Genomic DNA, 27,757 nt, shown 5'->3' with positions numbered 1-27,757 from the left:
CCTACTTTTGATTGAGTTAATTGTAGTTAAGCAGTAAGTTAGGTCTTAATGATGTTCCAATGTGCCATCAGAATGTAAGTTAAGTAACTAATGATTCTCTATTCCTCTGACCTTGATTTGGCAAAGTAATGATTCTATTGTGCCAAGCATATTCCCGTGCAAATGACAATCAACCATTCCCCTGTACTCGAAGACCACATGCAATCTTCTGTTCATGTTCTTCTCTTTCAACTTTTTTTGAAAGTTGACCTCTATTGCTAATCTTCCTTTTCTAGTTTAAGAAAATTGTTTTTATGAGTTTCGTAATTGTCCCAAGGATTACTTGTCAAGAATAAGCTCCTCACTTTCTGTTTTAAGTTCTGAGTTGTAGACAGTTACGCTCTGGCCTAACTATAAAAATAATATGTCAAAAATGAGTCTTCAGGAGAAGTTTTCTTACACTTCTATTTTTATGGCTGATTGTCATTAAATTGGAACTCTAGCTTTGATTCTAAACTACTGCATATGCACTTTGTTGGTTAGTATATTTCAACTTTGGTTTTCTGTGAGCTTGTTATCATGTATACCGTTTCTAATATTAACCAAGTCCATGCCAAACCCAAAATAGGTTTGGGTTTCTAATGTTTCTACGATACAAATATGAACTCGTTTTCTGTGAGGCTGTTATCACGTATGCTCTTTCTGATGCTTGTCATTGCTTGTCTTTGTAGGCTCGACGTATAACTTTTTGGTCACCATTAAATTTGCGCTGCTTCAACTAGAACTGTTATGTGCTTGTAAACTTGTAAATCTGAAGCTTTGAGATTATCTAAAAGTCTTTGTGAACGTTTGAGTTATTACTCCTGGAATTTTTCATATGTAAACGTTACTCAAATTTATAATAAAGTAAGTCATTTACTGAAAGCCTCAAAAAAATTTTTGTTAGATTTGGTAAGTAATTGATAATAAATTAATTGTAATTAAACTTTAAATAGCATGTAATTGCTAAAAAGGGCCTTGCATCTACTAAATGCAAGGAATTGTCCTTGTATATCAGTTAACCATAGTTAACCTGGTGCTAAATTCCTTACATTTGAGATGAATAATTCCTTGCATTTGTGAACTCAAATGCAAGGAATTTTCAAGTTATTGTATTTGCTCTTTTGTAAGGGCATCTTTGCAAGGACTCAAATGCAAGGAATATTCCTTGCATTTGGGTTAATGCAACGAATTTCCAGTCTTTTACAAGGAAAAAAATTCCTTGCAAAAAGCCATATTTCTTGTAGTGTCACTAATGCACCCTCAACATTTCAATCTGTTATGAATGATGTGTTGAGAGATTACTAGAGGAAGTTTGCTTTGTTTTTCTTTGATGATATTCTAGTTTACATGCAGCTCTAATGTTACTTCTCATCTAGTACATCTAGAGATGATTTTTCAGCTATTGCAGCAACATAAGTTGAAAATCAAGTTGAGTAAATGCAATTTTGGTGTTTCTTCTGTGGAATATTTGGGACATGTGATCAGTGCTGAAGGAGTAGTTGTTGATCCTGCAACAATTGAGTGCATTAAGAATTAGGATAAACCAAAAACTCTAAAGGGATTGAGAGGGTTTTTGGGACTTGCAGGCTACTATAGAAAATATGTCAGAAACTTTGGGGTAATTGCCAAACCCCTAACTTATTATATGCTGAAGATAGGAGGTTTCGAGTGGACACCAGATTTAGAGGCTGCCTTTGAAGCTCTTAAGCATGCCCTCATGAGCACTCCAGTCTTAGCTCTACCTAATTTTTCCAAGGAATTCACTATTGAGTGTGATGCTTCTACGATTTGGATTGGAGCAATCCTCTCTCAAGATGGCCATCCTATTGCTTTTATGAGTAAGGCATTAGCTCCAAGACATATGGCCTTACTAGTGTATGATAAGAAGATGCTTGCTGTTGTCTTTGCTATTCAGCATTGGAGACCATATCTACTTGGGAAGCATTTTAGGATATACACTAACCTCAGGAATTTACAACATTTTTTGGGACAAAAAATTTCTACTCCAACACAGGAAGTGGTTGTTGAAACTTGCAGGCTATGATTACTCTATCCACTATAAAGCTGGCAAGAACAATGCTGCCCCAGATGCTCTTTCCAGGAAGGAGGACCTCAACAATCCTAGTTCTGAGGTTATTTCCAAGTATGGTACTCTTAATGCTATCTCATGTATATCTTCACCAATTCATAATTTTGTTCAGGACATCCAAGCAGCTTTTTGTAGATGATGATGAAGCCAGTGTCACCGTTCAGCAATTACAACATGACCCTACTCTACACCCTCAATATTTTTTTACTTAACAATCAATTGTTATACAAGAGTAAGCTTTATGTCCCAAAGATTGATAACTAAAGAAACAAAATTATTACAGAATTTCATGTAGGACTGAGTGGTGGACATGCAGGCATACACAGAACCTTAAAAAGATTGAGTCACCACATCATTTTCATAGCTTGGGATGCACCATGACATCAAGTCCTCTATGGTTGCCTGCCATATTTGCCAATATAATCAATATGAGACTATCAATATTAGGATTACTACAGCTACATGTAATACCTGACAAAGCTTGGTCTAGAATTTCTATGGATTTTATTGAAGGGTTGCCAAGTTCTTTAGGGAAAACAACAATCATAGTTGTAGTTGATAGGCTAACTAAGGATGGTCATTTCATTTCTCTTGCTCATCCATATACAGTTGCTGTTATAGTCCAACACTTCATTCAGAACATTTTCAAAGTACATGGCCGGCATGCCTGAATCTATCATGTCTAACAGAGATTCAATTTTTCTAAGCACTTTTTGGAAGGCATTTTTCAAAGCTCAAGGAACAACGCTGGATAAGAGTTCTGCATATCATCCTTAGACTGATGGTCAAACTGAGAACCTCAACAGAACACTGGAGCAATACTTGAGGTGTGTAGTGGGAGAAGAATCCCATACTTCGGTTGATGCTTTGCCATGGGCTGAGTATTGGTACAGCACAACTCATCACTCTGCTATTGGTATGACACCTTTTCAATCTTTGTATGGCTATGAACCACCAGTAATTAAAACATGCATTCCAGGCTCTACAGCAGTAGAAACTGTGGATAACCAACTCAGAACCAGAGATGAACTATTGGCTATAGTAAAGAGGAACCTACAGATTGCACAAGCAAGGATGAAGCAGTTCTATGATAGGCATCATACTGAGAGATCTTTTGAAGGAGAATGGGTGTATCTGAAACTCCAACCTTATAGACAACAATCAGTTGAAAAAAGGGTTATACACAAACTGGCACCACGGTATTATGGTCCTTATCAGATTTAAAGAAAGATTGGCAAGGTAGCATATAAGTTGAAACTTCCTAGCTGTGCAAAGGTTCATCCAGTGTTCCATGTCTCACTTCTGAAAAAGAAGATTGGAGATGCAATAGTGGTCTCATCACACCTACCCCCAAATATAGACCCCACAATCCTAGGTGGTATCCTGCAAAGATCTTGGATAGAAAGATGTTCGAAAAGGCAATGCAGCAGTAACTAAGTGCTTAATCCAGTGACTTGGCTCTTCAATTGAGGAGGCTACATGGGAAGAAGCTGACGAGATCCTCCATCGTTTCCCAAATTTTGAAGCTTGAAGTCAAGCTTTTTCGCAGGGGGATGGATTGTTATGAATTTCATTTCATTTCTCACTTTCCTGTTGGTACTAGGGATGTCTACTCAATGTGCATGTGCTGCGCACATGAGTTAGTTTAATTAGCCATCAATTACCGTTTTTGCTTAATCTGGTTGTTAGGGTTGCTTTAGTCTCTAGCCGGTACTAGTTGGACATGTGTCTGGAGTTGGTAGACCTGTATGGGCTATATAAGCCAGTTGTTGTACTCCTTATCATCTATGTATGAAAATTCAGTCATTTTTCTTCTTTCTTTTCTGCAATTTAGCTTTACAGTCTTCTCAGTTAGGGTTACTACCCTAACAAACACTCAATATATTTTGTATTCATCTAAGTTACTAAGTACTTCCGGGTTTGGGATTGCGCCTCACGACTAGATTGGGTTCATCAAACTCCTTTAAAAAAAAAATTACTAAGTACTTATTATATGGTGAGACATTTTATCAAATATATTACCTTAAACTCATGAGTCGTTATTGTTCACAAGACTAGTATACCTTACCACAGCACTTGTTGAATTGGTTAAAATAATAATAATTATTAGACACCCATATTCGCTCATTCTTATTTTTCTAATCGAGATGTTGAATCGTCTGAATGTAAAGTAAAAACTAGACAGCCTGGTGCAATTTTGTTCCTTCCGTATGTAGGGTTGCTTCGGTCTTTGGTAACTCCGATTTGGCCATATACAGGTATACGTAAATGAGCTTTAAATTACCTTTACGAAAACTTTGGACTTTTGGAACATTTCGCTTTAGTTTACCTCTTTTAAATTAAGGCCGTCACGTGTTGGAAACTTGTGGGAGAAGTTTCCATCGAAAGTGAAGTCTTCCAATTATTTCAATAACCAATTCCCACCTGTTTGGTTCTTATACATGTCTTTAGTCTTCATACTAAACAAAAACAGCTGAATTGTCCAAAGTAGAAGTCTCTCATTCCTCTTCTTCTTCTTCTTTTTTGTACACAGAATCAATCGGGCCGAGGAAGAAGATAAGGGAATAGGTATAATCGATACTCGTGCAAAACGCTGGAAATGAAGAACATGATCAGCATGCTGCCTGTGGAGTGCATCTCCCACATCATTTCCCTTACATCCCCTCGCGATGCCTGCAGATCATCTCTAGTCTCTTCTGTCGTCAGAGAAGCTGCGGATTCGGATTTTGTATGGAAAAGCTTTTTGCCTCAAGATATTAAGCAAATTATTTCTAAATCCTTGTTGCCATCGCCATCATCCTTGAATTCCATCTCCATGAAGGATCTCTACTTCCATCTTCGAATTCACCACCAACACATAATTTTAGATGGTAACATGGTAATAATGTTTATCTTAATAAAGGGTTCTTTGACTGCTTTCTTGTATTCTCTTCAACAATTATCTTGGCTAATTAGAAAATTAATGAAAAAAAAAGAAGAAGATTGTCAAGGATTATTTTGTACCAAAATCATACCCAATTTTGAGCCTAATAATCAATGTTTGCTTTTCTTTTTTACATGCTTGGTTGCTTCTTTATATATGAATTTATATATATGGATTAATTAATAGAACTATGTGGTGTAATGGAAAAGCTAAGTTTGACCTTCTTAAGATGATGGTATATAATTTGAATAGTGAATCATGTATATATGGTGGTGAATTTAACACAGGCCTTTGCACTAGAAGAGAAGAGTGGAAAGAAATGTTATATGATAGGAGCAAGAGGGCTTTCAATTGCAGGGGAAGAAGACAAACTCGGTTATTGGCAATGGACAACCGTACCAGCATCTAGGTATTCACCAATCAATTACCAATGATGCTAATTCGCATATACTCGATTAATTTGTAGGATAATTATTGTTCCTTTTATCGGGTACCAACTGGAATTTACTAAATGTCCTTTGCTCATGATTCAAACTGAGATGCATATTTATGTGCATGGATCTTGTACACAGGTTTTGTGAAGTGGCTGAGCTGAAAAATGTATTGGGGCTTGACATCAAGGCACACATCAAAACTAGAATGTTGTCTCCGGGTACAACCTATGCGGCTTACTTTGTCTATCAGCTCTTAGGATGCAGATTTGGGTTTGCACAAACGCCAATTGAGTTTCGCGTCACTTGGGAACAAAGCCGAGTAGAAGCGTCTTACCATGGGGTATGCCTAGAACGTGTGGTTCTAGACCCATCCGCAGCGTCTCCACGAGCTCAATATAGAAGAGATGGGTGGATGGAGGTGGAGATGGGTGAGTTCTTCGTCAAAGAAGGAGATAAAGCTACTGTGGAGTGTAGTGTGAGGGAAGTTAATGGCACTAAGAGCGGCCTCCTTGTGGAAGGCATTGAGATTAGGCCTAAACTAGATATGTAGTACATTATATAGAATGAAATGAAATGTAACAATATAGCGTAGCTTGAACCAGCCTAATGATTTGAGATTAATTACATGACAATATTGGTTTGAATGTAACAGCAAACTCGATCTAGCCCTGCTAGAAAAATGAAAAGCCCCAGAGCAATACAGAAGCATAAAATTGAGGAAGTTTGTAAAGATTTAATCAAGGCGGATTCACCATGTTAGTTTTTATTTATGCATAAGCACAAAAGAGCATTCATCAGCAAAACCTAATAATAATATACACTGCATTATGGTTAATGTTTTGACACAAAATTGGAAAGAAATGCAAGTATATAACTAAATATTAGTTGGTAGCGAATGGTGACTATATATATAAGGCCAACTAATTTCGTTGTTTAAGGCCAAACCATGACTAAGAAATAGGGAAGATGATTGCTACAGTCCATTTTTAATCAGACGGTGTTTTCAATAATGTTGAACAATGTATATAACTATATACTAGTCCTGGTCGACCATTGATTTGGACGAAAGATTCAGACTTTCAAACGTCTCTCTTTGGTCGTTCTCTTCTTGCTTAAGATTTCTAGGATACCTTACAGAACAGAAAAAAAGATATAAAATTTTATATATTGATATATGATAGCTAGAGATCTGAAAGAGGAAGAAGAAGTAAGAAATGGACATGATCAGCATGTTGCCTGTGGAGTGCATCTCCCTCATCATTTCCTTTACATCTCCGCGCGATGCCTGCAGATCATCAGTAGTCTCTCCTGTCTTGAGAATAGCTGGAGATTCTGATTTTGTCTGGGAGAGGTTTCTGCCTCAAGATTATAAGCAAATCATTTTGCAATCCCCGTCATCGTCGTCTTTGAACTCCATGTCCAAGAAGGATCTCTACTTTAGTCTTTGCAGTCACCCCATCAACATAAGCAATCGTAACATGGTAAGTGAGCCAAATTTAGTACTAATTAACTCTGCTCTTCAACAGTATTGTGTACTTTCATACCTGTATGATTCTATATTGATTAGTATTATTCTGTCTCTGTAGCATGAATATCTAGCACAGTTTGACAATCTTAATTAGAAGACGAGAATCAGGACATCTGCATAAATATCCATCTATAGGAAAGATTGACTGCCCATGCCATGATATCAAATGTCTGCATATATATGCATTATTAATCCTCTAACTCTTTGACACAGAGCTTTGCACTAGAAAAGCAAAGCGGCAAGAAATGTTATATGGTATGCGCAAGAGGGCTTACAATTGCATGGGGAGATACACCCGCTTATTGGCATTGGATAACTCTACTACACTCCAGGTATACTTGATTTCGATCACATGATCGAGGATGAATATTATTACTAAGTGGAGCTTTATTTTGATTGTGCTTTAACCATGCATTTATATATATGTATGTGAGATAAAATGATAGGTTTGCTGAAGTGGCTGAGCTCAAACGTGTATGGTGGCTGGACATCAAAGCATGCATAGAGACTAAGGATTTATCCCCAGGAACAACCTATGCAGCTTACCTTGTTTATCAGCTCTCACAACACAGATATGGACTTGAATCGCCTCTTGTGTCGCGTATCAGTTATCAACAAAGTGACGTAGTGACTGTGCATCGTGTGATCCTAGACCCTAGGCCTCCGCTACCGCGAGCTCGAGACAGAGGAGATGGGTGGATAGAGGTTGAGATAGGTGAATTTTTCATTGAACAGGGAGACGATGATGATATTGTAGAGTGCAGTGTAAAGGAAGTCAGTAACTCTAAGCGCGGCCTCATCGTTGAAGGTATTGAGGTGAGGCCTAAAGGCAGGGCTGGCCCTGGGTAGAGGCTCAGCAGGCATGTGCCTATGGCCCCCCAAGTTCATGGGCCCCGAGATTTAAGTTTACTCTCATATATATGTTAAATAAAAAAATTGATTATATTCAGTATTGGGCTTCAGTAACTTTACTTAATAGATTAAAATTTAGTAGCGAGTTTCAGTCGTTTCTGATTGGGTTTGTCCCATCTATTGTCTCAGGTTGTGGGCTTTGGTTTTTCCTATGTTCTTCTTTTTCTTTTTTTTCTTTTTCCTTTTTTTTTTCAAAAGGTTTTTCTAATGTGGTGTTAATGAATGATTTTATTGTTCAAAAGAAAAATGATTTTATATTTCCTTAACAAAGCAACGGTCATGTTCTCAATGAGCGATTATGGTGAAACTCTTTCAATTATTATTCAAGCCTCTCTCAATTAATGTCAAGTATTTTATTCTCCATAGAAAGGTAATTTAGGATTTAGGTAATTTGATTATCATTCACATCACACCAACTGCAATTAGTTAGTAACAATTTACATATTTACTTAAATTTTAGATTTATATTTATAGTATTTTTTTTAAACTACATTGTGACTCCTACGTATATTGTTATATTACAGTTTTTGAAAGAAAAAGAAAAATCTTAAGGACATACATGAAGGTCAAGAGGCCCATTTATTTTGTTCGCCTAGAGCCTGAGAAATCTCAAGGCCAGCCCTGCCTAAAGGGGATATAGCTCAATGTTGCTCAGAATTTTCATAGACCAATAAATTGCAACCAGGCATCTGGAATTCTTTTATTCGGTTGGAGGATGTGTTTATGGCCCATGTATTGTATTGCATAAGAATTTTTGTGTATCCTCTTAGAATTGGTAACATGTCCCCATGTGTATTGTTGTTCTTCAAATTAATGATATAATGTCCGCCTCTTTCTTTGACTTGTTTGGTCATTTGGGCTTGCTCGGGCAGAGAAGTAAGCAAGCAAAGGGACCTGATACAAGTAGATCTGGTTACATAGATAGTAATTTTATGCAACTTTTCTGAAAAATAGACTATTATTAAAGATATTCAGCAAATTGCTCGAAATTTTAAAAAATTCAACATCAAGCATAATTTCAAAGAAACAAATTTCTCGGCAGATGCTCTTGCAACATTAGGACATTCAAGACTGGAATAAAAAGTGTGGGAGCACTATATCCTTCCTTCAATTAATAGAGTTTATTGGTATGCATATACCTCCCAGGCACAAGTATCGGACACACAAGACTCGTATCGTCAATGTAGAAGTAAGGAAAGCTCTCAGCTGAGGGTCCTGATACCCCTCGGGGCGATATCGGGGACCCCAAACATCCCACACCGAAAGAAACGGAACCAAGCTCCCACAAATCTGCTACATTAAGATCATCTCCAACAACCCAAAGAGGTAACTGTTTACTATCACTTTCCATTATCATTATCTTATAACGTTAAAGACTTAGGCATTGGAGAGTTGAAGGCCGGCGCACCCGGTCTTCCCTCTGACCTTCGTTGTTTTACAGATAAGCGAGACCGATAGCGATAGTAGCAGACCAAGACAACTCTTGATTTAGCTGGATCAAACCCTTCCCGAGACTGCTGAAACATTTAGCGCTAGAAGGAGGGTCCTCGCTCCTTGCTGGCAGAACAACACACTCCTAAATGGCTACCAGCACTCCCGATACCAATAGTGATGATCCGCCTCACGAGGCAGCGACCTATAAGGTCCAGCTCGGGCTTGAATTCTTGAGCCCGAACACCGACGCGCCATCAGTCATGACGACCGACACAACCACCGTGCTCGAGATAGCAATGCGCAACCTAATAGAGATACCTGCACAAGCTAAGGTTGAGCGCACGGCAGCTGCGGTAGCTCGTCGAGAAATGGAGAACACACTACTTAAAAAAATTGCATTTGCGACGGTTTTTTACTTCGGCAGCGATTTCCGTCGCAATTGATATCAATTGCAACGGCAAATGTTCGATAGCAAATAATTTTTATTATTGACGACGGTAAATCTTTACCGTAGTAGGATTAGTTATTAATTGCGACGCATTTTCATGTCGCCGTCGCAAACATATACATATCTATTTTATTAAAAACCCACCTCCCTATCGCTCCTCTTCCTCACTTAACCACCACTCCCTTTCCAAACCTTAACTGTCGATCACACCCTCCTCTCACAGATCCATGCCCAAGCTCGACCTCCACTGCGTTGCCACCGAGCCCAATGAGGCCAAGCTCCAGGGAGGCCACTTCGAGGAGGGCATCACCGAAGCCATCGAGCGCTTCACCGTGCCGTCGAGCCCTTCACCGAGTCCACCTCCTTCGACAAAGCCCTCTACAAGCATGACATCATGGGTAGCAAGGCCCACGCCTCAATGCTCTCCAAACAGGTCCTTTACTTTAGTTTCTCCATTTTCAGTTCTCTCAATTTCTCAATTTCTAGGGTTTGATTTGGCTACTATTAGGGATTCATCACTGTCGATCTGATAGTTATGAACTGAGTTGGATGGAATTGATAGCTCGTTTACTGTTTGTATTTGAGTCTTTAGCTTCCAGATCTAATTTGATTTTCATTTATTTTATTTTATTTTTTTATGTTGAACGTTTTGATCGCGATTTGTAGTGGACGTTATCAGTATCTTTTTGTTTATTATGTGTGTTATCTTTGGGAGCAAAGTTTCAAACACTTGCTAGTTGGTAATATTGTAGATCTACTGTCTATAGCACATGTGGTCAGATGGTTCCTGCTAGCTTTAATTGTTCATTTGTAACTTGGTAGTGATACTATAAGCACGAAGATGCAATCGATGCAATTCCGATGCAGATTAAGCAGCTGCAAGTTTTTGATGGTCTGTTTGGTGACAAAGAATGAGGGTTTTGGGGTTTTGAGTTGATTCCATGCATTGTGTTTTTGGAATGGCGGATATCAAAGCAGTAGTTGGTCTCTCATGGGAGCCAAAGATTCTAAATTTTTCATCGGTAACCAAACCTAGACTTGGAGTTGATGCAAAACCTCAAGAAACCAATCACCTTTGAAAACCGGCCACCCAGCTTGTGGATGGCCTCTTTGTGCCACCAAATAACCCTAAAACGCTGAAGAAGTTGCAGAGGAAGAAACTCAAAGACACGACTACTCGAATTGGTTTGTCAGCCCTTTGTGTGATTTGGGTCTTGTATTATCTTAGAAACCATTAGGGAATGCACAGTGATTGAAGTTGTTATGTTTGCCTGTGTCTTTTGGTAACCTATGTTATTCAGGTTTGACATGCCTGCACCAACCATGACCCCAGAGTTGCAGAAAAGATCTCCAATTACTCAAGGTACGGTACAATAGCTGCTGTTTTGTTTTCGTTTGTTAGTTTCCTTTACACTTTAAGTTGGAATTGTGCACATCCGTTGTTACTTGGCTTTGCCGCCTTTGCGCTTGCATTGTTATGTGTTTTCTTATTATCGAACCATTAGACTTCATCAGCTGACTACTTGTAATTATAGATACATGTCTTCTGAGGTATTTTAGTAGATCTAATAAAATGCCCTCTCACGTTGAAGTTTGCATTTGTTGTTACCAAGATGGTCTTGCTTTTAGTGTCACTCCTTGTCCATCGGATTTAATCAAATTTTGGCTTTAACCTAAATGAACCTTCTCGAATGTTAACACATTCTATAGTAAGTGGTCTTTTTCTTACCTGTGGCTTCTCTAGCATCAGATAGCTTTCAGCAACATTAAACAAGGGGGCAGTTTGTTGGCCTAATAAACTCCGATAGGAAATATTGTTCGCTTATCATAGGAAATATTATCTGGTCAGTATAATAGGAAATATTGTTCGCTTATCATCTTTTAGTAGCATATAATGAATTCTATTGTTCTTTTGGATGACTTCTCTGTATGTTTCTTACAATAGTTTGGAACTTGATTCAGCTCTTCAGTTTTACAATAATGTCAACTTCCAGACTGTGGACTATGGTGATCTTTTAAATAATAAAATACTGGAAGCTTCCCTGCAAACCAAAGCCTATGATCAAATGGAATTTTGAATTAGATTGTCGTAGAATGGTTTCATAGAATCTGTACCCTTATGATTCTTCTTTATAATAAACTGCACCCTTATTCGTTTAGTACATACACATAAACAATCTCAGATCTTACAGTGTATGCCTAGGTAGCACTGAAAACCATGATGGTTATACACCACACTTTGAGGGAAGTTGATTGTACATTTTGTGATGCTAAGTATAGCTGGAGTAGAGGTCATATTCTGAACATATCTCATTTGCTTTTAAGTAAGAATAATGACGATGATGATTCTTTGAGACGAAGCATGGACTATTGTACCTGCATTCATTTATATGCATCATATCTCGAAGAACGCCTGGACTGTTTTCGTGTCCTGAAGTACGATGTTCAGAAAGATCACTTGGTATGCAGTTTGAATTGGAACTTATGTGCAAGCTTCTTGTATGTACACTGTTCTTTCTATATCATTTAATGGAAAAACCACCCCTCTAGCTTTTTCTTTAAACTTTTATATTATGTTTAATTATCAATGCAAAAAGGACTAGGAATGTACCATATTATTTAATATAGTACAGTCGTTTACTGCTAATTCACACATTTTTCATATTGTATTACCAGTGTAACATGATGACATTTAGAATAAAAGATCTCACATGTTCAATACAATCTCTACAGAGAACCAAGGAACTTGAAACCCGAGACTTACTAAGGCATCTTCCTGCTTTGCAACAGCTTCTTTCTCGCCTTCTTGATTGCCAGGTGGATGATCCAATGTTCATTCCTTTGTTTTTTTGTTTTTGTTTTGTTCACTTTATTTTATTTTTATTCTTCCTTTAGTTTCAGTCTATCTTCCATGAAAGGGAGGTGTTATTCCACCAAATTTTTGATGACCTTACCCTTTATCTATTTTACAAATATATATATATATATATATATATGGTTCTTCTGTTATGTATATAAAGACCACTGACCACAGCCAACACCTATTCTATTATTACTGAAACAATGAAGGTGTGTAATTTGGCAGCCACAACTGGGAACTGTATGTAATAGCCTGATTCAGTATGCTATTTCAATGGTACAAACTCTCAAAAGCTCAATTGTAAGTAGGTCTAATCTGATACCATTCCATCCAATATTCCTTATGATGTTCCTCCATCAGGTTGCAGGTAAAATTGCTAACTTGTATGCTGCAATTATAGATGGTATTGTCAATTTAGTTAACAACGCAGGCCTTGCTTTTCTATGTGCACAATGATGGGCAGCTGCTACAATTATGATGGGCAATACTTGATGTTGTCATAGAATGGTTTCATAGGATGTTATTGTAAATTGCAATAATGTAAACCAAACAATTTCAGATAGATGAAATTTTGCCACATTTTATCATTCTATCATTATTGTAAATTATTAGCAACGGCAAACCCCGCAGCAAAGCGCGGGCACTATTGCTAGTATTATACCATTCACAAGGTCAATTTACTTGGTTTGTTTCACTATAGTAAATACTTCAGTTTGATTCAGAGAATCATATGTTTAGATTTTCAACTTGTTTGGGTAGTAGCTTTTTGTTCATTGTGCTTCTTTAATGCATGTATAATAGTTTTCATTTTTGCGTGTTCTTGTAATGAAAATATGGTGCAATTTTGCACCATATTTTTTTTTTTTTTTAAATTTCTTTTTTTGCGACGGCAACGGCAACCGTTGCAAATACCTCCACATGGATTATCCTGAAACAGACATTGCGACGGAAGTCACCGTAGCAAATAGCCGTCGCAAAACAATAACTGATGCGACGACAAGAGAATACCGTCGCAATTATCTTTTGCGACGGCATTTTACCATCGCAAATGGATTTTGTGACGCCACCTATTGCAACGCCAACATTTCCGTCGCAAAAGGCTTAATTTTCCGTCGCGAAAAGTTTTTTCCGTCGCAAAAACCCATTTTGCCGTCGCAAAATAGGCGTCGCAAAAGCAATTCTTTTTAGTAGTGACATGACAAACCAGAATCACATCCTCAGGAGGTGCTCCAGCGACTGGTTGAGAACAACGAGGCATTGGATAGGGCCCGTCAACAGGAGACCCCGATACTGACCATTGGTGGTGTCCTTACACCTGGAGCCGTCCTAACCAAGGACCCGAGCACCAGACTCGCTGGCACATTCGTGCCACCAAGAGTAGAAACCTCTGGAAGCCCTACCGGCCCCACTCCAGACAACACCAGCACGGGACCATAAGTGATTTACCTTAACTTCCTTCTCTTCCCTAATCCACTCGGTGCAGCGCCACCACCACAGCCTATACCCGATATGGCTGGAGCGTCAGGCACAAACACAGCTGTAAAAGCCAATATACCTCCACCCGACCCCAACACTCTATTGTTACTACAGATGAGTGAAACCATCGCCGCCCTGCAGGCGCGAATAGAGAATGCAGAAAGCAAGACCGGTTGGCAACAAATCACTGCCGTATTCCAGAGAAAGATGGGACCATTCACTCCTCGGATACAAGCCGAGAAGTGTCCACAGGAGGCCAAACCCTTCAAGATTGAGAAATACAATGGAACCCGAGATCCATACCACCACTTGGAAGTCTTCCAATCCCTCCTACATGGAACCTGATACACGGACGCAATGGCATGCCACGCATTTGAGGAAATCCTGACGGACAAAGCCTTGCGCTGGTTCCTTAACCTCCCCGCTAATTCCATCGATAGCTTCCAGGAGCTCGGGGACAAATTTTTCCGCCGGTTCATTCTGTGCGGCAGTGGCTATCGCACGATGCCTGACCTATTTAGGCTCAAGCAGCGGCCAAATAAGCAATTGCGAGACTTTGTTCGCTGATGGCAAAAGCAAGCCACACAGTGCTGCTTCCTTGACCCAACCCTAGCTGCATCGACATTCAAGCAAGCCCTCCAGCTGAGTTACTTCCTATTGCAAATCAACATCAATCCCCCTGCGACATATGAAGACCTCCACGACGGCGCCACCGCCTTCGCGCAGGCCGAGTACGACACCTTTGGTCGCGACACCAGCACCAATACACATCCAGTTAATATACCTCAACTCACCAACCCTATCGGGACAACCAATAGTAGGAACAAAGACACCAACAAGGACAAGCCTGTCCAGCACAATGACAGAACCCCACGAGAGCAATCAGGTTACAACGATAAAAGGGACAAACAGTACGGGAAGAGCCCCGAGAAGCAAAAGTACAACTCATCAGGCAGTCGGTATCGCGACGCGCCATATGGCGGCACTCGACACAGGGAAAACCAGAGATACGAGGCACCCTGATATGAGATTTGCACCACACTCACCACTTCATATGAAGAAATTTGGAATAATCACAAAGACATTGTACATACCACCTATATCACATACCGCCAAACATAAGCAATGACCTCTTGGGTGGGCCCCGCGACATGGCTAGTCCCGCCTACGACATGCATCCGGTAGTCTGACACCCGAGCTACCTCGCTATGGTAGAGGTTGGCTGGTACCTCATAGGGAGGCCACCCTTCTATGCTCTCCAAGAGGCTTCAAGAGAAGTAAATATGTGTATTATGTCCCACATCGGAAATGTAAACTAGATGGGGACTTGGGGACTTCCGATCCTTTAGCTATAAGAGGAAGTCCTTCCCTTATTAGAAAGGATGGATCCACGATCCCTACACTTGTATCATTACAAAGGTCACTTGACCTCACTCATAGTAAAATATCTAAGTGGACGTAGCCTTGCCCCAAGTGCAAGGTGAACCACTATACATCCGGTGTCATCTCTCTCTTTCTCCCCATCATACTATTTAGTTACCGTATTCTTCAACAGAAACATTGGCGCTAGAAGGAGGGGCCCTAAGTTTGGGTTACGAGCCTCCGACCTTGAGCAAGGGTCATGTACGGGAACCACCAATCATGTACGCGCAAGGCACCTCCGACCTTGAGCAAGAGTCATGGATGGGTACCACGAGTCATGTACGGGTACCACAGGTCATCGGGTACATGGGTACATGCCGGATACCCCAACTTCCTCCCCAAGCCTCCGAGGAGCCATCGGGTACATGAGCTTCCGGGTACATGAGCCTCCGAGTATATAAACTTCCGGGTACACGTACCACCCTCACGGCCTCACCTTCCTCCCCCAGCCTCCGAGGAGCCATCGGCTACATGAGCCTCCGGGTACAAGTCCAGAAAAGCAAAGTCCTTGTGCTCAATTATACATAGATGCCTGTGTTAGAGGTGCGGTATGGCATTCATACATGCCTCTGCAGCATATATATACATACATGTGGTAGGACCCATGCATTCAGCCATTATTTGACAAGCACAGTTGGGTTGTCACCGTGCCTCTACGGCCTATATATACATATATCTATGTCCAGACCCGTAGCCTTGCAAATCTCGGAGACACCTGCTCGTTCATCCCTTAACCGACGTCACCCAACAGCTCCTTGCTTCACAGATCCTCCCGGATCCATATGGCACGGTCTGAGTCGACCTACCCCGGTGATCTTATCCGGCTACTCGTTCACCTCTCGCCCTGGGATTCCCTGGCCTCACTGGTGGACCTATTCGAGCCCAGCCTCACTGCAAACTCTCCGGGATTGTCATCATTAATTACAGTCAAGGCTCTGTTGCGAGTGGCCAAGTCTCAACTCGTACCAGATAGTCTCAACGTCTCGCTCAATACCTGCCGATTGGGACCTGAGTTTTCACGACCGGGACCTCTGTTCAGTCAAGATCCCGTTCTGGGAACAAAGAGCATCGACCGGGCGTTCAAGCAAATCACCTCCCTCACCTAGACATTTGGGACTGGGTTTGATTTGTTGAGTCTTTTGCACCGGCATCTGGACAGCAGGCTACTCACCGAGCTCATCTTCTTGCTCCCACGCAGTACCAGAACACGAACTACGAGTACGAGTCTCCACCCAGTCAAAAACATTCCTGCTTCCAATCACAAATTCCAAAAAAGTGTTTCCGGCCGGTATGCCTCCCATCACCGACAGTTCCCGGAGACACCAGTCCGGTCACTTTGAGCACCCATTCCGGTACCCCGAAGCGTTGATACAAGTAGTGAGTTGTCATGTTTTATATCCGAGATTAGGAGCGAAGGCGCGAACTCATCTGTCCATAGGCCTATACCTGGTACCCGAACGAGACTCATTTTTATCTCCGAGCGCACCTACAATACATGTCAGCATATCCGAGACTTCCAGAAGTCACATCCCGCCCGGGTCGAACCAAAAGCCACACATCCAAGCACTCCATTCTGCTCTGGGCACCCCGGGGACCAGTTTGGACACCTAATCCGACCGGGACTTGTTTGGTCTACTTTCATTTGCCATCACTTCATCTCCAGGCAGCTCATCCCGGAAGGTAGCTCATCTCTCGGTATGGCAGTCTCTCAATCTCTCTCGGTATCGCCGACATAGGCGAGCAAAAACAAAAAAAAAGAAGAAGAGGTTGCCCGGACACCCATCAATCTTCTATAAACACCCACAACAGCAAGTGATCGATTGCCCTGCGACTCCATGAAATCAGTGGATACGTTTCCGAGGTTCCCTGCCCAATCTCTCCGGGACCTGCAAATCTCTTACAGCCCGTCTAGTCTTCAAACTACAGCCCCTTAGCACAGCTGCAGAGATAAGTACTCCTACACACTTACTCCATTATAATGTCGACGCATGCTTTGCCCGTCTCGCTAGCTCATTTTCTTAGTGACATTTGTGTAAGGCATGGCCACGTGCAAAATTTAGCTATACTAAAGCACTTAAATTAAATATATGATTCCTAAAGCCTGTACACGCCTCAATTATATGACAACATGCTCATGTGCATGAATCTCCCTGTACACGCATCCAATTAACTCTCTCCTACAACTCTTACATGACAGCATTATCAATTCTTCTTTAGGAATTGAATATTTAATTTAAGATGGCATGCTCATGGCTATAGTAAATATAGCCCTTTAAATATTCACTCTTCTTTAGACATGACAGCCATCTTACGGCTACAGTGTATGTGTCATTTATCAAGCATGATCCCTTACCCACATGCACAGCACATGCACACCTTATTTATATGTGGTCTGACCACACAATACAAACATGAACTTGCCATGCAATAGTTATGAACTTATGATCAGTATATATCTGCCATGCACCAAAGCCCTACACCCCAAGGTGCAACTTCTTATTCTTAACAACTGCACCAGCATGCTAGTTAAAGCATTTTCAATTAAACAACTCTTGAAAGTGGCATCACTTAGTGTAGAACTTCACTACCACATGAAACATCATGAGTGTTACGGGTATACACATGCTAGCAGACTATTGGTACCATGTATCAATAACATGGTCAAAGTATGATAGTCTCGATATATCATATCTATTATGCCTATGTATTACCATAATGCTTTATTTAATTGCCCGTCAATTAAATTTCTACATATATAATACATCTGACATAACACGCGGCGCCCCAGGCGCATTACCCCCAGGGGAAAAGCTAAGGTCATATCCTTGCATAAATCCTCTCTAATCAGGCGATGTACCCCAACGGGGTTACGATGCTCAAAGCCATCATTCTACACGGGGCCATGCCACCGGGTACCGGGGCCCAAGGCCACCGGTTACCCCAACTGGATTACATCATTCTACCCGGGGTCACACCACCGGATAAAGGAGGCCTACCGACCCTCATTCAACCTCATTGGGTTAAGGAGGCTCAAGCCCTCATCTACCGAACGGGGTTACGAGGCTCAAACCATCCCAATGGGTCAAAGAGACCTATAGCTCTCAACGCCACGAGGATCACGGGCTCACTCACCTCATCGGGTACATAAGGCCCCGAGCCTATCTACTCCACTAGGTATACGAGTCAGCCCAAACCTTATCTGGTACCGGAGGCCTAAGGCCAGACACTTTCATCAGGTACCGGAGGCCAACGCCACCAGGTACCCCTATGGGGTTACGAGGCACAATTCCTCATCCTACCCGGAGCCACGCTACAGGGTACCGGAGGCCTACAAGCCCTCATTCAATCCCATTGGGTTAAGGAGGCTCAAACCCTCAAGTGACCCTACCGGGCCACGCTGTACAAGCCCTCATGCTACCCTTTCGGGTACTAGAGGCATCAAGCCCTCATGCTACCCCATCGGGTACGAGCGGCATCAAGCCCTCATGCTACCCCATCGGGTACGAGCGGCATCAAGCCCTCACTCTACCCTATCGGGTACTAGAGGCATCAAGACCTCATGCCACCTTATCGGGTACGAGAGGCAACAAGCCCTCATGCTACCCCATCGGATACGAGAGGCATCAAGCCCTCACTCTACCCTATCCGGTACTAGAGGCATCAAGCCCTCATGCCACCCTATCGGGTACGAGAGGCAACAAGCCCTCATGCTACCCCATCGGGTAAGAGAGGCATCAAGACCTCACTCTACCCTATCGGGTACTAGAGGCATCAAACCCTCATGCTACCCCATCGGGTACGAGAGGCATCAAGCTCTCACTCTACCCCAACGGGTACCAGAGTCGTTATACACAAGGCCCACAGGCCCTCATAAATCCTCTACTCGAGCGAGGTATCCCAACGGGATAATTAAAGGGTAGCCTGAGCGAGGTACCCCCAACGGGTAGCCCAAGGGCCAATCCCTTGAGTCTGAGTCATCTCACCTCCCGAGCATTCTCTACACTTGGGGGACTTATTCATACCACTTATCACAAGTGGAGGTAGTACCCGACCGGGACTATCATTGAGCTTCACGCTCATACCTGTCGTGTTATGGTCTATTAATGTAAATATTGAAATTTTTCACCTATTGTTGATCGCAACAATTAAATTTCTTTTACATTCCATTAATAAGACCATAGGAAAAAGTTCCCACAACCTATCACCCGCTCAACATGAGCGAGCTCAATTCTTACATTCCCGTTTCACATGAGCCAAACAACCGGGTTATGGCTTATACGTTCGGGTCAAGTAAGTTAGAGTTCCTTCCTCTAACCCATACTTAGGGGACTATCATGGCCATGCTATAGTCTCACTAGTATGACCAATAGTTATTACAATACCAGAGCTCTATGTTCAACCTCACGGGCATCCTCGAGCGTAACCTAAGTACTAACTACGTGACTTGGGGGACTCGGCGAGTAACTACACTCCCGGTCCTAACATGTGTTCATCATATGCATACAACATATACATATCATTGTGTTCATCACACATCTATGCATCATATGCACTTTGTATGCTATCACAAACACATACATTTTTGACTTATACGTCGTATGTCAAACATTACATAATATGTGCATACACACATTGTGTAACATGCATCTCACATAAACATTCATGCACCTCGATGCATTTGACTCAAATGTCACTTAGATTGCCCTAGCGCAATCAATATGTATTTTGTACACTCTTATCTTATTTGCAGGTACTAGCGTGATGAGGCCCTATGGCACCAACCTACCCGTAGAGTCCCTTCTTACTTACGGAGTTAGGGGACTAGTATGGGTATGGTGTTCAACAAGGTCATCACTCATACTTGGCGACATCATATTTAAACTCCCCAATCAAGAAGCGCCTCTTACTCGGTGACTTGGGGGACTTGTACATACCACCTATATCACATACCGCCAAGCATAAGCAACGACCTCTTAGGTGGGCCCCGCGACATGGCTAGTCCCTCCTACGACATTCATCCGGTAGTCCGACACCCGAGCTACCTCGCTATGGTGGAGGTCGGCTGGTACCTCTTAGGGAGGCCACTCTCCCATGCTCTCCAAGAGGCTTCAAGAGAAGTAAATATGTGTATTATGTCCCACATCGGAAATGTAAACTAGATGGGGACTTCCTTTAGCTATAAGAGGAAGTCCTCCCTTTCTTAGAAGGGATGGATCAATGATCCCCACACTTGTATCATTACAAAGGTCACTTGACCTCACTCATAGTAAAATAGTGGACGTAGCCTTGGCCCAAGTGCAAGGTGAACCACTATACATCTGGTGTCATATCTCTCTCTCTCCCCATCATGCTTCTTAGTTACCGTATTCTTCAATAGAAACAGACATCATCCCACGACACAAACCTGGTCAGGCTAAACCGCTAGACAATGGCAAATATTGTACATACCTTGAGGAAGCCGGCCACCCTACCAATATTTGTTGGGCACTAAAAAATGCTATTGAGCACCTCATTCAAAGCGGCCAGCTCTCACAATATCATACTCCCGCAACAGGAACCAATGCCATTGAAGTCTACGGACAGATTCTAACTATACATGGAGGGGCCCCAAGAGCACCCGAGACTCTTCACGCACAAAAGCGGCAATGCCCTAGGTGCTAAGAGGTGTTGGGACTCAGTCATGGCTGCCACACCCCCAGGTGGAGTGGGACTCGATAGCTTTTAATCGCAATGAGGACACCATAAGGAAGCATCATAATGACCCCTTCTTGATCACCATGGTTATCAACCACTATCGATGCCATTGGTTCCTAGTCGATAGCGGCGCAGTGGTCAGTGTCATGTTTGGCAGTTGCTTTGAAGGTCTGAACCAAGACAAGAAGAAACTCACCCAAGACTACGAGCCCTAATCAGCTTTGCAGGAGAAATCACACAGCCCTTGGGATCTAACAATTTGTTGACCACACTGGGTGGAGGCAGCACTATCGCCACTATGACAACGCAGTTGATGACAACGCACTTCATCGTTGTCGACTGTCCCTCCTCCTATAACGTCATCTTAGGACGAGACTCCATTTGGGGACTTCAATGCTTTGTCACAGGGCACATGTTAATGATGAAAGATACTTACCCCCGGGGGCATCCTCACCATTTGAGGAGATCAGAAGCTAGCGAGATAGTGCAACTCCTTGACTGTCGCGAGGGGACATGGCAGGCGAGAGGTACTCTTAACCACGAACCTGCCCTCCCCATCTGACAAGCCCGACAATCCAAGGGAAGATCCCGAGACCCCAGATGCCTGCGATACAAGCAGCAAAAAGAAGGAAGATAAGCGCAAACTCAAGCCCTCGAGACCAGATGCTTTGGAAGACCTGATATCGGTCTCAATATCCGATACACACCCAGAAAGAAAGGTCAAGATCGGTTCCAAGACAAACCCACACTTCCAAGCAGAATTAATCGCCTTCCTCAAGACTAGACATGAGGTGTTAGCATGGTCAGACACCTATATGCCAGGGTTTATGACAAAGTAATTTAATAGATAGAGAGTTAGAGAGAGAAAGAGAGACTCATTTTTAAATAGATGACAAAGGATAAAATATGTCTCTATGGAGCAAGTGGTGTTTTGGCTTATAAAGGAGTTGCTAACTGGTATAATTATACAAATCATAAAAGGTTAGAATGATAATAGAGGGGTTACAACCAAATCGCCATGGAATCCTCCGATCAAGAACACACCTCCTTCACTACCGACAAGGGCTTATATTGTTAAAAGGTAATGCGATTTGGCCTAAAAAACGCTGGAGCCACGTACCAAAGACTAGTTAACGCTATGTTCGCAGACCATATCGGAAAAATAATGGAGGTATATGTAGATGATATGTTTGTCAAGAGTGTCACCATTGAGGACCATATCAAAAACCTGGGCATCGTCTTCGACATCTTACTCCAGTACGGTATGCGACTCAACCCAGACAAGTGCGTGTTCGGCGTGCTTGGAGGAAAATTCCAGGACTTTGTAGTCAGCGAGAGAGGCATTGAAGCAAATCCAGAGAAAGTACAGGCCATTCTCGATATGGCACCGCCAAAGACAAGGAACGAAGTACAATCCCTTACAGGGAATGTCGTCGCTCTTGCCTGGTTCATATCGCGCTTAACCGACAAATGCGCTCCTTCTTCAAGCTCCTTAAAACTCACCACACCGAGAAAATCAATTGGGGACCCGAGCATGACAAAGCTTTTCAAGGCATCCTAGACTACATGGCATCAGTGCCCACTCTTTCCAAACCCGTCCCAGGAGAAGTCTTGTACATCTATCACTACTAGCAAAATAACAATACACACGGATTTACTGTATCTAAAAAGCACAAATATCTGTGTGAAACATAAATACTAACAGATAACCGTGTGAAATGATCATAATTGGGCCCACAATAATTTAAAAAATAACAATATCAACGGAAATCTGTGTGAGTTAACACCACTAACAGATGTCTGTGTGTAAACAAAAATATTTTCACATGGTTATCTGTGTGAATATCAATTCACACTGATTTCTGTACATATTACAAATTAGTTTATTTAGAAATCGTTAATTTTTTATGATATGTGAATTATGGAGGGACGGATTTCTGTTACAATAACTTTTTGGTACAGATTTCTGTGTAAGATGAGTAATACACGAATATCTGTGTGAAATTAAGACATGGATATCCATGTGAAAAGAAAAATCAGCTACAGAATTCTGTGTGAAAAGAGGAACTAGATACAAATTCTGTGTAATTGATCAAATGACAATTAACATGACAGCTAGCTATTGAGTTACTGAGATAAATACACACGGACATCTGTAACAAATGTAAATGTATTTCACACGGATTTCCGTGACTATTCTACTTAATGTTACAGACATCCGTGTAAAAAGAAGCTACATACGAAATTCTGTATAAAAAATTCAAAATTGATGCGATGTTCTTTCAGGTAGCTATCTACACACAGATATTTGTGAGAATTTTGAATGTATCTCACACGGATTTCAATGTGAGATACATTGGTTATACGTCCCCCGCCGCGCTCTCAATCTCATCAAATCCTTTATTTTTTTTTTTTAACCGATAAGGGATTATGCGATATTAGTTCCTCAGAGATGGACGATGTAGGGAACAATCTCATCAAATCCTTCATCTTCTACTCTCTCCTATCCATTCCCAATCCTATACTTACACTTATCCCCTCAGAGACCCAAGTCCAAAATCCTAAACTTGGAAATTTATTTTTCAATTTTAGGATTTTCTTCACCCATCACCTTGCATGATTTTCTTCCTCTCATTGATATCTTCGAACCCAGATTCAATCTCAGATATAAGAAAAAGTATATCGATTCCAGGTATGTTTTTAGATCTTATCCTATTACTCTGTTCAATTTGTTATTGGATCTTGAATATTTTTGTTTTTGTGGTTCTTGGTTCCAGTTGTTTGTGGTGGATTGCTTTAGATGTGTTCATTGTGAAAAGGTTCGTGAAATCTGGATTTCTTTTCTTTCGGATGTTGATTTTATGGTTAGTTAATTTCATTCAATAATATTCTTGTTTCTTTCTACTTGGTTTTGCAGCTCATTTAATTTCATTCAAGTTTACTGTCTTTATAATTTTTTCATATCTTTGGTTCATGGATCCTTCTGGTAATGCTTTTGCAGATCCATGAATTTCATTCAAAATCCTTATGGCTGCGTTCGTGGCAAGCATGGTCTGGGCTTACAGCACATTTACTAGAGGGTTAACTTTTACAATTGGGTTTAGATGTAATTAGTAATTACTGGGAGGCTAGAAGTAGTTTTATCTCATGGTAATTGGGTACTTGAAGTGGTTGTTGATTCTGAATTTCTGACTAGTCATCTTTCATTGTCTATAAGAATCTGATCTATTATGTAGTTCATGACCTGTGGGTTGGCTATGTGATTCGGATTTCCTGAATTTGGGCGTTCTTTTTGTGGTGCAATTGCTGCTGTGATTTTATGCGCTTGATATATGTTGTTGGATAGATTGGCTCTATCTTGTTGAAATGTTCAGGAAAAAAAAAAGTGGTTGCAGATGTATTTAATAATTAATTTGCAGAATTTTTTTTTTGAAAGCTATAACTCTTTCACACAAAAACCCGTGTGAGATAGAGTTTATGTATTTGACATAGATATCTGTGTAAACAACCTATGTATTTGATATAGATATTCGAGTTCATTGTTCACACAGACTCCATTCCATTACGGTATTTTATATTTATGGAAACATAGTGGGGCCCACGTCTAATTTTCACACTGACAAAATAATCCGTGTGAGATGAGTATTACCCTCCCCCTCCAAACCACACGGCTACTCAATCTGTGCGTGTACTGTGGGTGAAAGCCATCATGCACTGAAATCCATGTGAAAAAGTCTTATTACACACAGATTAAAATTTGTGGGTAATTCTTGTTTTGCTAGTAGTGTATCTTGCAGTATCGATCACAGCGATCAACGCTACCCGGGTTAGATACGAGAACTATGATGAACTACTAGTCTATTACACAGGCAATGGGTTCAACAATGCCGAGTCCAGGTACTCTGATATAGAAAAGTTTGCCCTCGTACTCCTCACAGTCGCCCGACGACTACGACAATACTTCCAAGCGCACACCATACATGTCTTGACCAACCAGCCTTTGAAGCAGGTCCTCCAAAAACTAGAATCCTCGAGCAGGTTGGTAAAGCGGTCTATCGAGCTCGGTGAGATCAACATTCACTACACGCCGCGCATGGCTATCAAAGGACAGGCTGTCGCAGATTTCATTGTAGAATTCATACCTCGAGAGGACGACGAGCCCTCAAATGAGACTGTATCGGGACCCAGCACCACTCCAACATGGACTCTTCACGTCAACGGATCCTCCAATAGCAAGCTCAATAGAGCTGGAGTGGTCCTGACCGATCCAGAGGCGCATACGTATGAGTATGCGCTACAGTTCAAGTTCAAAGCCTCGAAAAACGCAGCCGAGTACGAAGCACTCATCGCTGACATACAGTTAGCAAAAGAGCTAGGAGTCACGAGCCTGGAAATCTTTAGCGACTCACAACTGTATTTAAAGTTGTACTATATATTAGTTTCGATCAATTTGAGTCGGATTGTACTATATATTCATAGATTTCTGTATTTAAAGTTGTTTCTTTATCAAAACAAAAAAAAGATAAACTCTTCTGATAAAGAGGGTACCAAAGAAAAAAAAAAACAGAGGTGACTAAGAAATAGGAAGTTATTTGTCCACGTCTTTGCAACCAACGATGATATACCGAACAACGTAGTATAGTAATGAATTCCCCCTGGCCCGGCTCTCGTCCTCTAGAAACTTTTTGATAGGTTTGAAGGTCCAATTTACGTTCTAGTCTTTTGGGCAATTTGGGACCATAATCAATGTCATCTAAAGCATGTGATTGACCCAACGAATTTTCACCTTCCACACCTTTTACAAAGGTCAAAGGCTTGCACGACTCACCTTCAAACCCTAACCCTTCTTTGTTGCTGTGAGTTTTACCAAATCCTATCATTTTGGAGACCTTTTCAGACCCTATGGAGAACTTGTTGAAGCTTTCCTTGACTTTAAACAACTCATCCTGCAATTTCTCATTTTCAAGGTTTAGTGAAACATTTAAAGTGGATTGAGCCTTGACTTCAACTTGCAAAACTTTAATTTTATTAATGAGATCACCATGTTCCTTGTCCCCAACTTTAGACTTAACCTCATCCTGCAAAACTTTTATCTTATCAACAAGGTTAGTACGCTCAACATTCCATTCTTTTAGAGAAGTTTCAAATTGTAGCTCAATTTTCTCTTTTTCTTCTCTTAAAGAATCAACTTCTTTTTCAAACGTATAATTTTTCCGAAGAACAATTTTCGAAGCATGATATAATTGTTTACACTTGACATTTGTTTCTTCATCAACGGTATCATCTTCCAAGTCAGAATCATCAGATACATCAATATTAAGAGAGGAAGTAAGAGCAAGATTTACCTCTTCACCATCTGATTGAGAGCCTTCATCACTATCACTCCAAGTAGATTTTAGAGCCTTGTTTCCACGCAAATTATACCTTTTATTGCCACAATCGGCAGCAAGGTGACCAATTCCACCACACTCAAAACATTTAGGTTTGTTAGGTAAAATTTTCGAAGAGTTTCCAAAGGATTTTTTGTTTTTCAGAAAAATTTTGAACTCTTTTGTCAACAACGATAAATCCACATAATCATCATCAACAACATCTTTCTTTTTAATAGAAGAGAAAGCAATATTTTTTACCTTTTTCTCGGGCTTGATCCTCATCTCAAAGGTTTTTAGATTATCTATCAGTTCGTCAAGAGAATAGGTGTCCAGGTCTTGAGTCTCCTCTATGGCAATTTGCTTGGCTTGAAATTTTGAAGGAAGAGCCCTGAGAAATTTCTTGACTATTCGGTGCTCCTCAAATGGATCATCAAGGCTACGGCATTGGTTTGTCACATTGAGAAGTCGAGCGTGAAAATCATCAATTGATTCATCTTCCCCCATGGTCATGTTCTCAAATTCCAATACGAGTCTTTGAAGCTTCTGACCTCTAACCTTCTTGTTTCCCTCATAAGTAACCTGAAGTAGATCCCAAGCTTGTTTGGCTGTGTCACAGTGGCTAATTCTCATCCTCTCCTTCTTGGACAAAGCTATGAATAGTGAATTCCTTGCTTTAAAGTCATAAATTCTATCACGAACTTCCTCTTCTGTCCATTCCTTCCTAGGTTTGAGAACCCTTGCAGAAGACCCTTCTACTTTCTTTGATTCTTCTGCCTTGGTTGGGTGTTCCCATCCATTCTCAACTATATTCCACATGTTTTCATCTTGAGAGTAGAGAAAAGCCCTCATCATGATCTTCCATTGTGAGTAATCTTCACCATCAAACAAAGGAGGGCAATTTATCGAACTGGAGGCTCTGTTATATTCACGTTCCATCCTTGACCACGGATCAACTAAAAAGCTTTAGAACCTTCTCTGATGCCAAATGAAAATACAAGGACAGAAACTGTTTTCTGGAGAATGGGGATTGCAGTGCACTGATCAATCTTTACTGGGCAGCAGAAACCAAAATAACAAACTAGACATCAGATTTTGGTTACGCAGTGAAAACCTCAAATATGAGATTAAAAACACTGCGGGGCTC

The 27,757-nt window shown here is 41.2% G+C and overlaps 1 protein-coding gene and 1 long non-coding RNA gene across 4 annotated transcripts; both read left to right on the top strand.

Annotated features, from left to right (window-relative positions):
* Window positions 1-4,310: 4,310 nt before the first annotated feature.
* LOC112196442 (putative F-box protein PP2-B12) lies at window positions 4,311-7,868 on the top strand. 3 transcript variants are annotated; one of them, XM_040519023.1, is made up of 3 exons: window positions 4,311-4,988; window positions 7,209-7,327; window positions 7,442-7,868. In XM_040519023.1, exons 1-3 carry the CDS (start codon window positions 4,710-4,712, stop codon window positions 7,842-7,844), a joined length of 801 nt encoding a protein of 266 aa, XP_040374957.1. In that variant the 5' UTR covers window positions 4,311-4,709; the 3' UTR covers window positions 7,845-7,868. The 3 variants fall into 3 exon arrangements, with proteins under 3 accessions (XP_040374957.1, XP_024192558.1, XP_024192559.1); XM_024336790.2 differs by lacking the exons at window positions 7,209-7,327; window positions 7,442-7,868 and adding exons at window positions 5,321-5,442; window positions 5,606-6,093 and having other exon boundaries at window positions 4,320-4,988; XM_024336791.2 differs by lacking the exon at window positions 4,311-4,988 and adding an exon at window positions 6,674-6,948.
* A 12,957-nt stretch (window positions 7,869-20,825) lies between these two features.
* LOC121052633 lies at window positions 20,826-24,519 on the top strand. Its single transcript, XR_005809681.1, has 2 exons — window positions 20,826-23,933; window positions 24,019-24,519. It is a non-coding gene; the product is annotated as an uncharacterized LOC121052633 (long non-coding RNA).
* The last annotated feature ends 3,238 nt before the right edge of the window (window positions 24,520-27,757 follow it).

Source organism: Rosa chinensis, chromosome 4 (assembly GCF_002994745.2).
Source record: "Rosa chinensis cultivar Old Blush chromosome 4, RchiOBHm-V2, whole genome shotgun sequence".
In the NCBI taxonomy this organism is placed as follows: domain Eukaryota; kingdom Viridiplantae; phylum Streptophyta; class Magnoliopsida; order Rosales; family Rosaceae; genus Rosa; species Rosa chinensis.
The sequence above is the reverse complement of the archived record's forward strand: the minus strand, read 5'-3'. Positions and strand labels throughout refer to the sequence as shown.

Bases quoted from the DNA above. Each gene is read 5' to 3' on its own strand.
- LOC112196442 (XM_024336790.2), top strand. From the start codon at position 4,710: ATGAAGAACATGATCAGCATGCTGCCTGTGGAGTGCATCTCCCACATC. The intron at 4,989-5,320 runs GTAATAATGTTT...AATTTAACACAG, and splicing joins TAATTTTAGATGGTAACATG to GCCTTTGCACTAGAAGAGAA. The intron at 5,443-5,605 runs GTATTCACCAAT...TCTTGTACACAG, and splicing joins ACAACCGTACCAGCATCTAG to GTTTTGTGAAGTGGCTGAGC.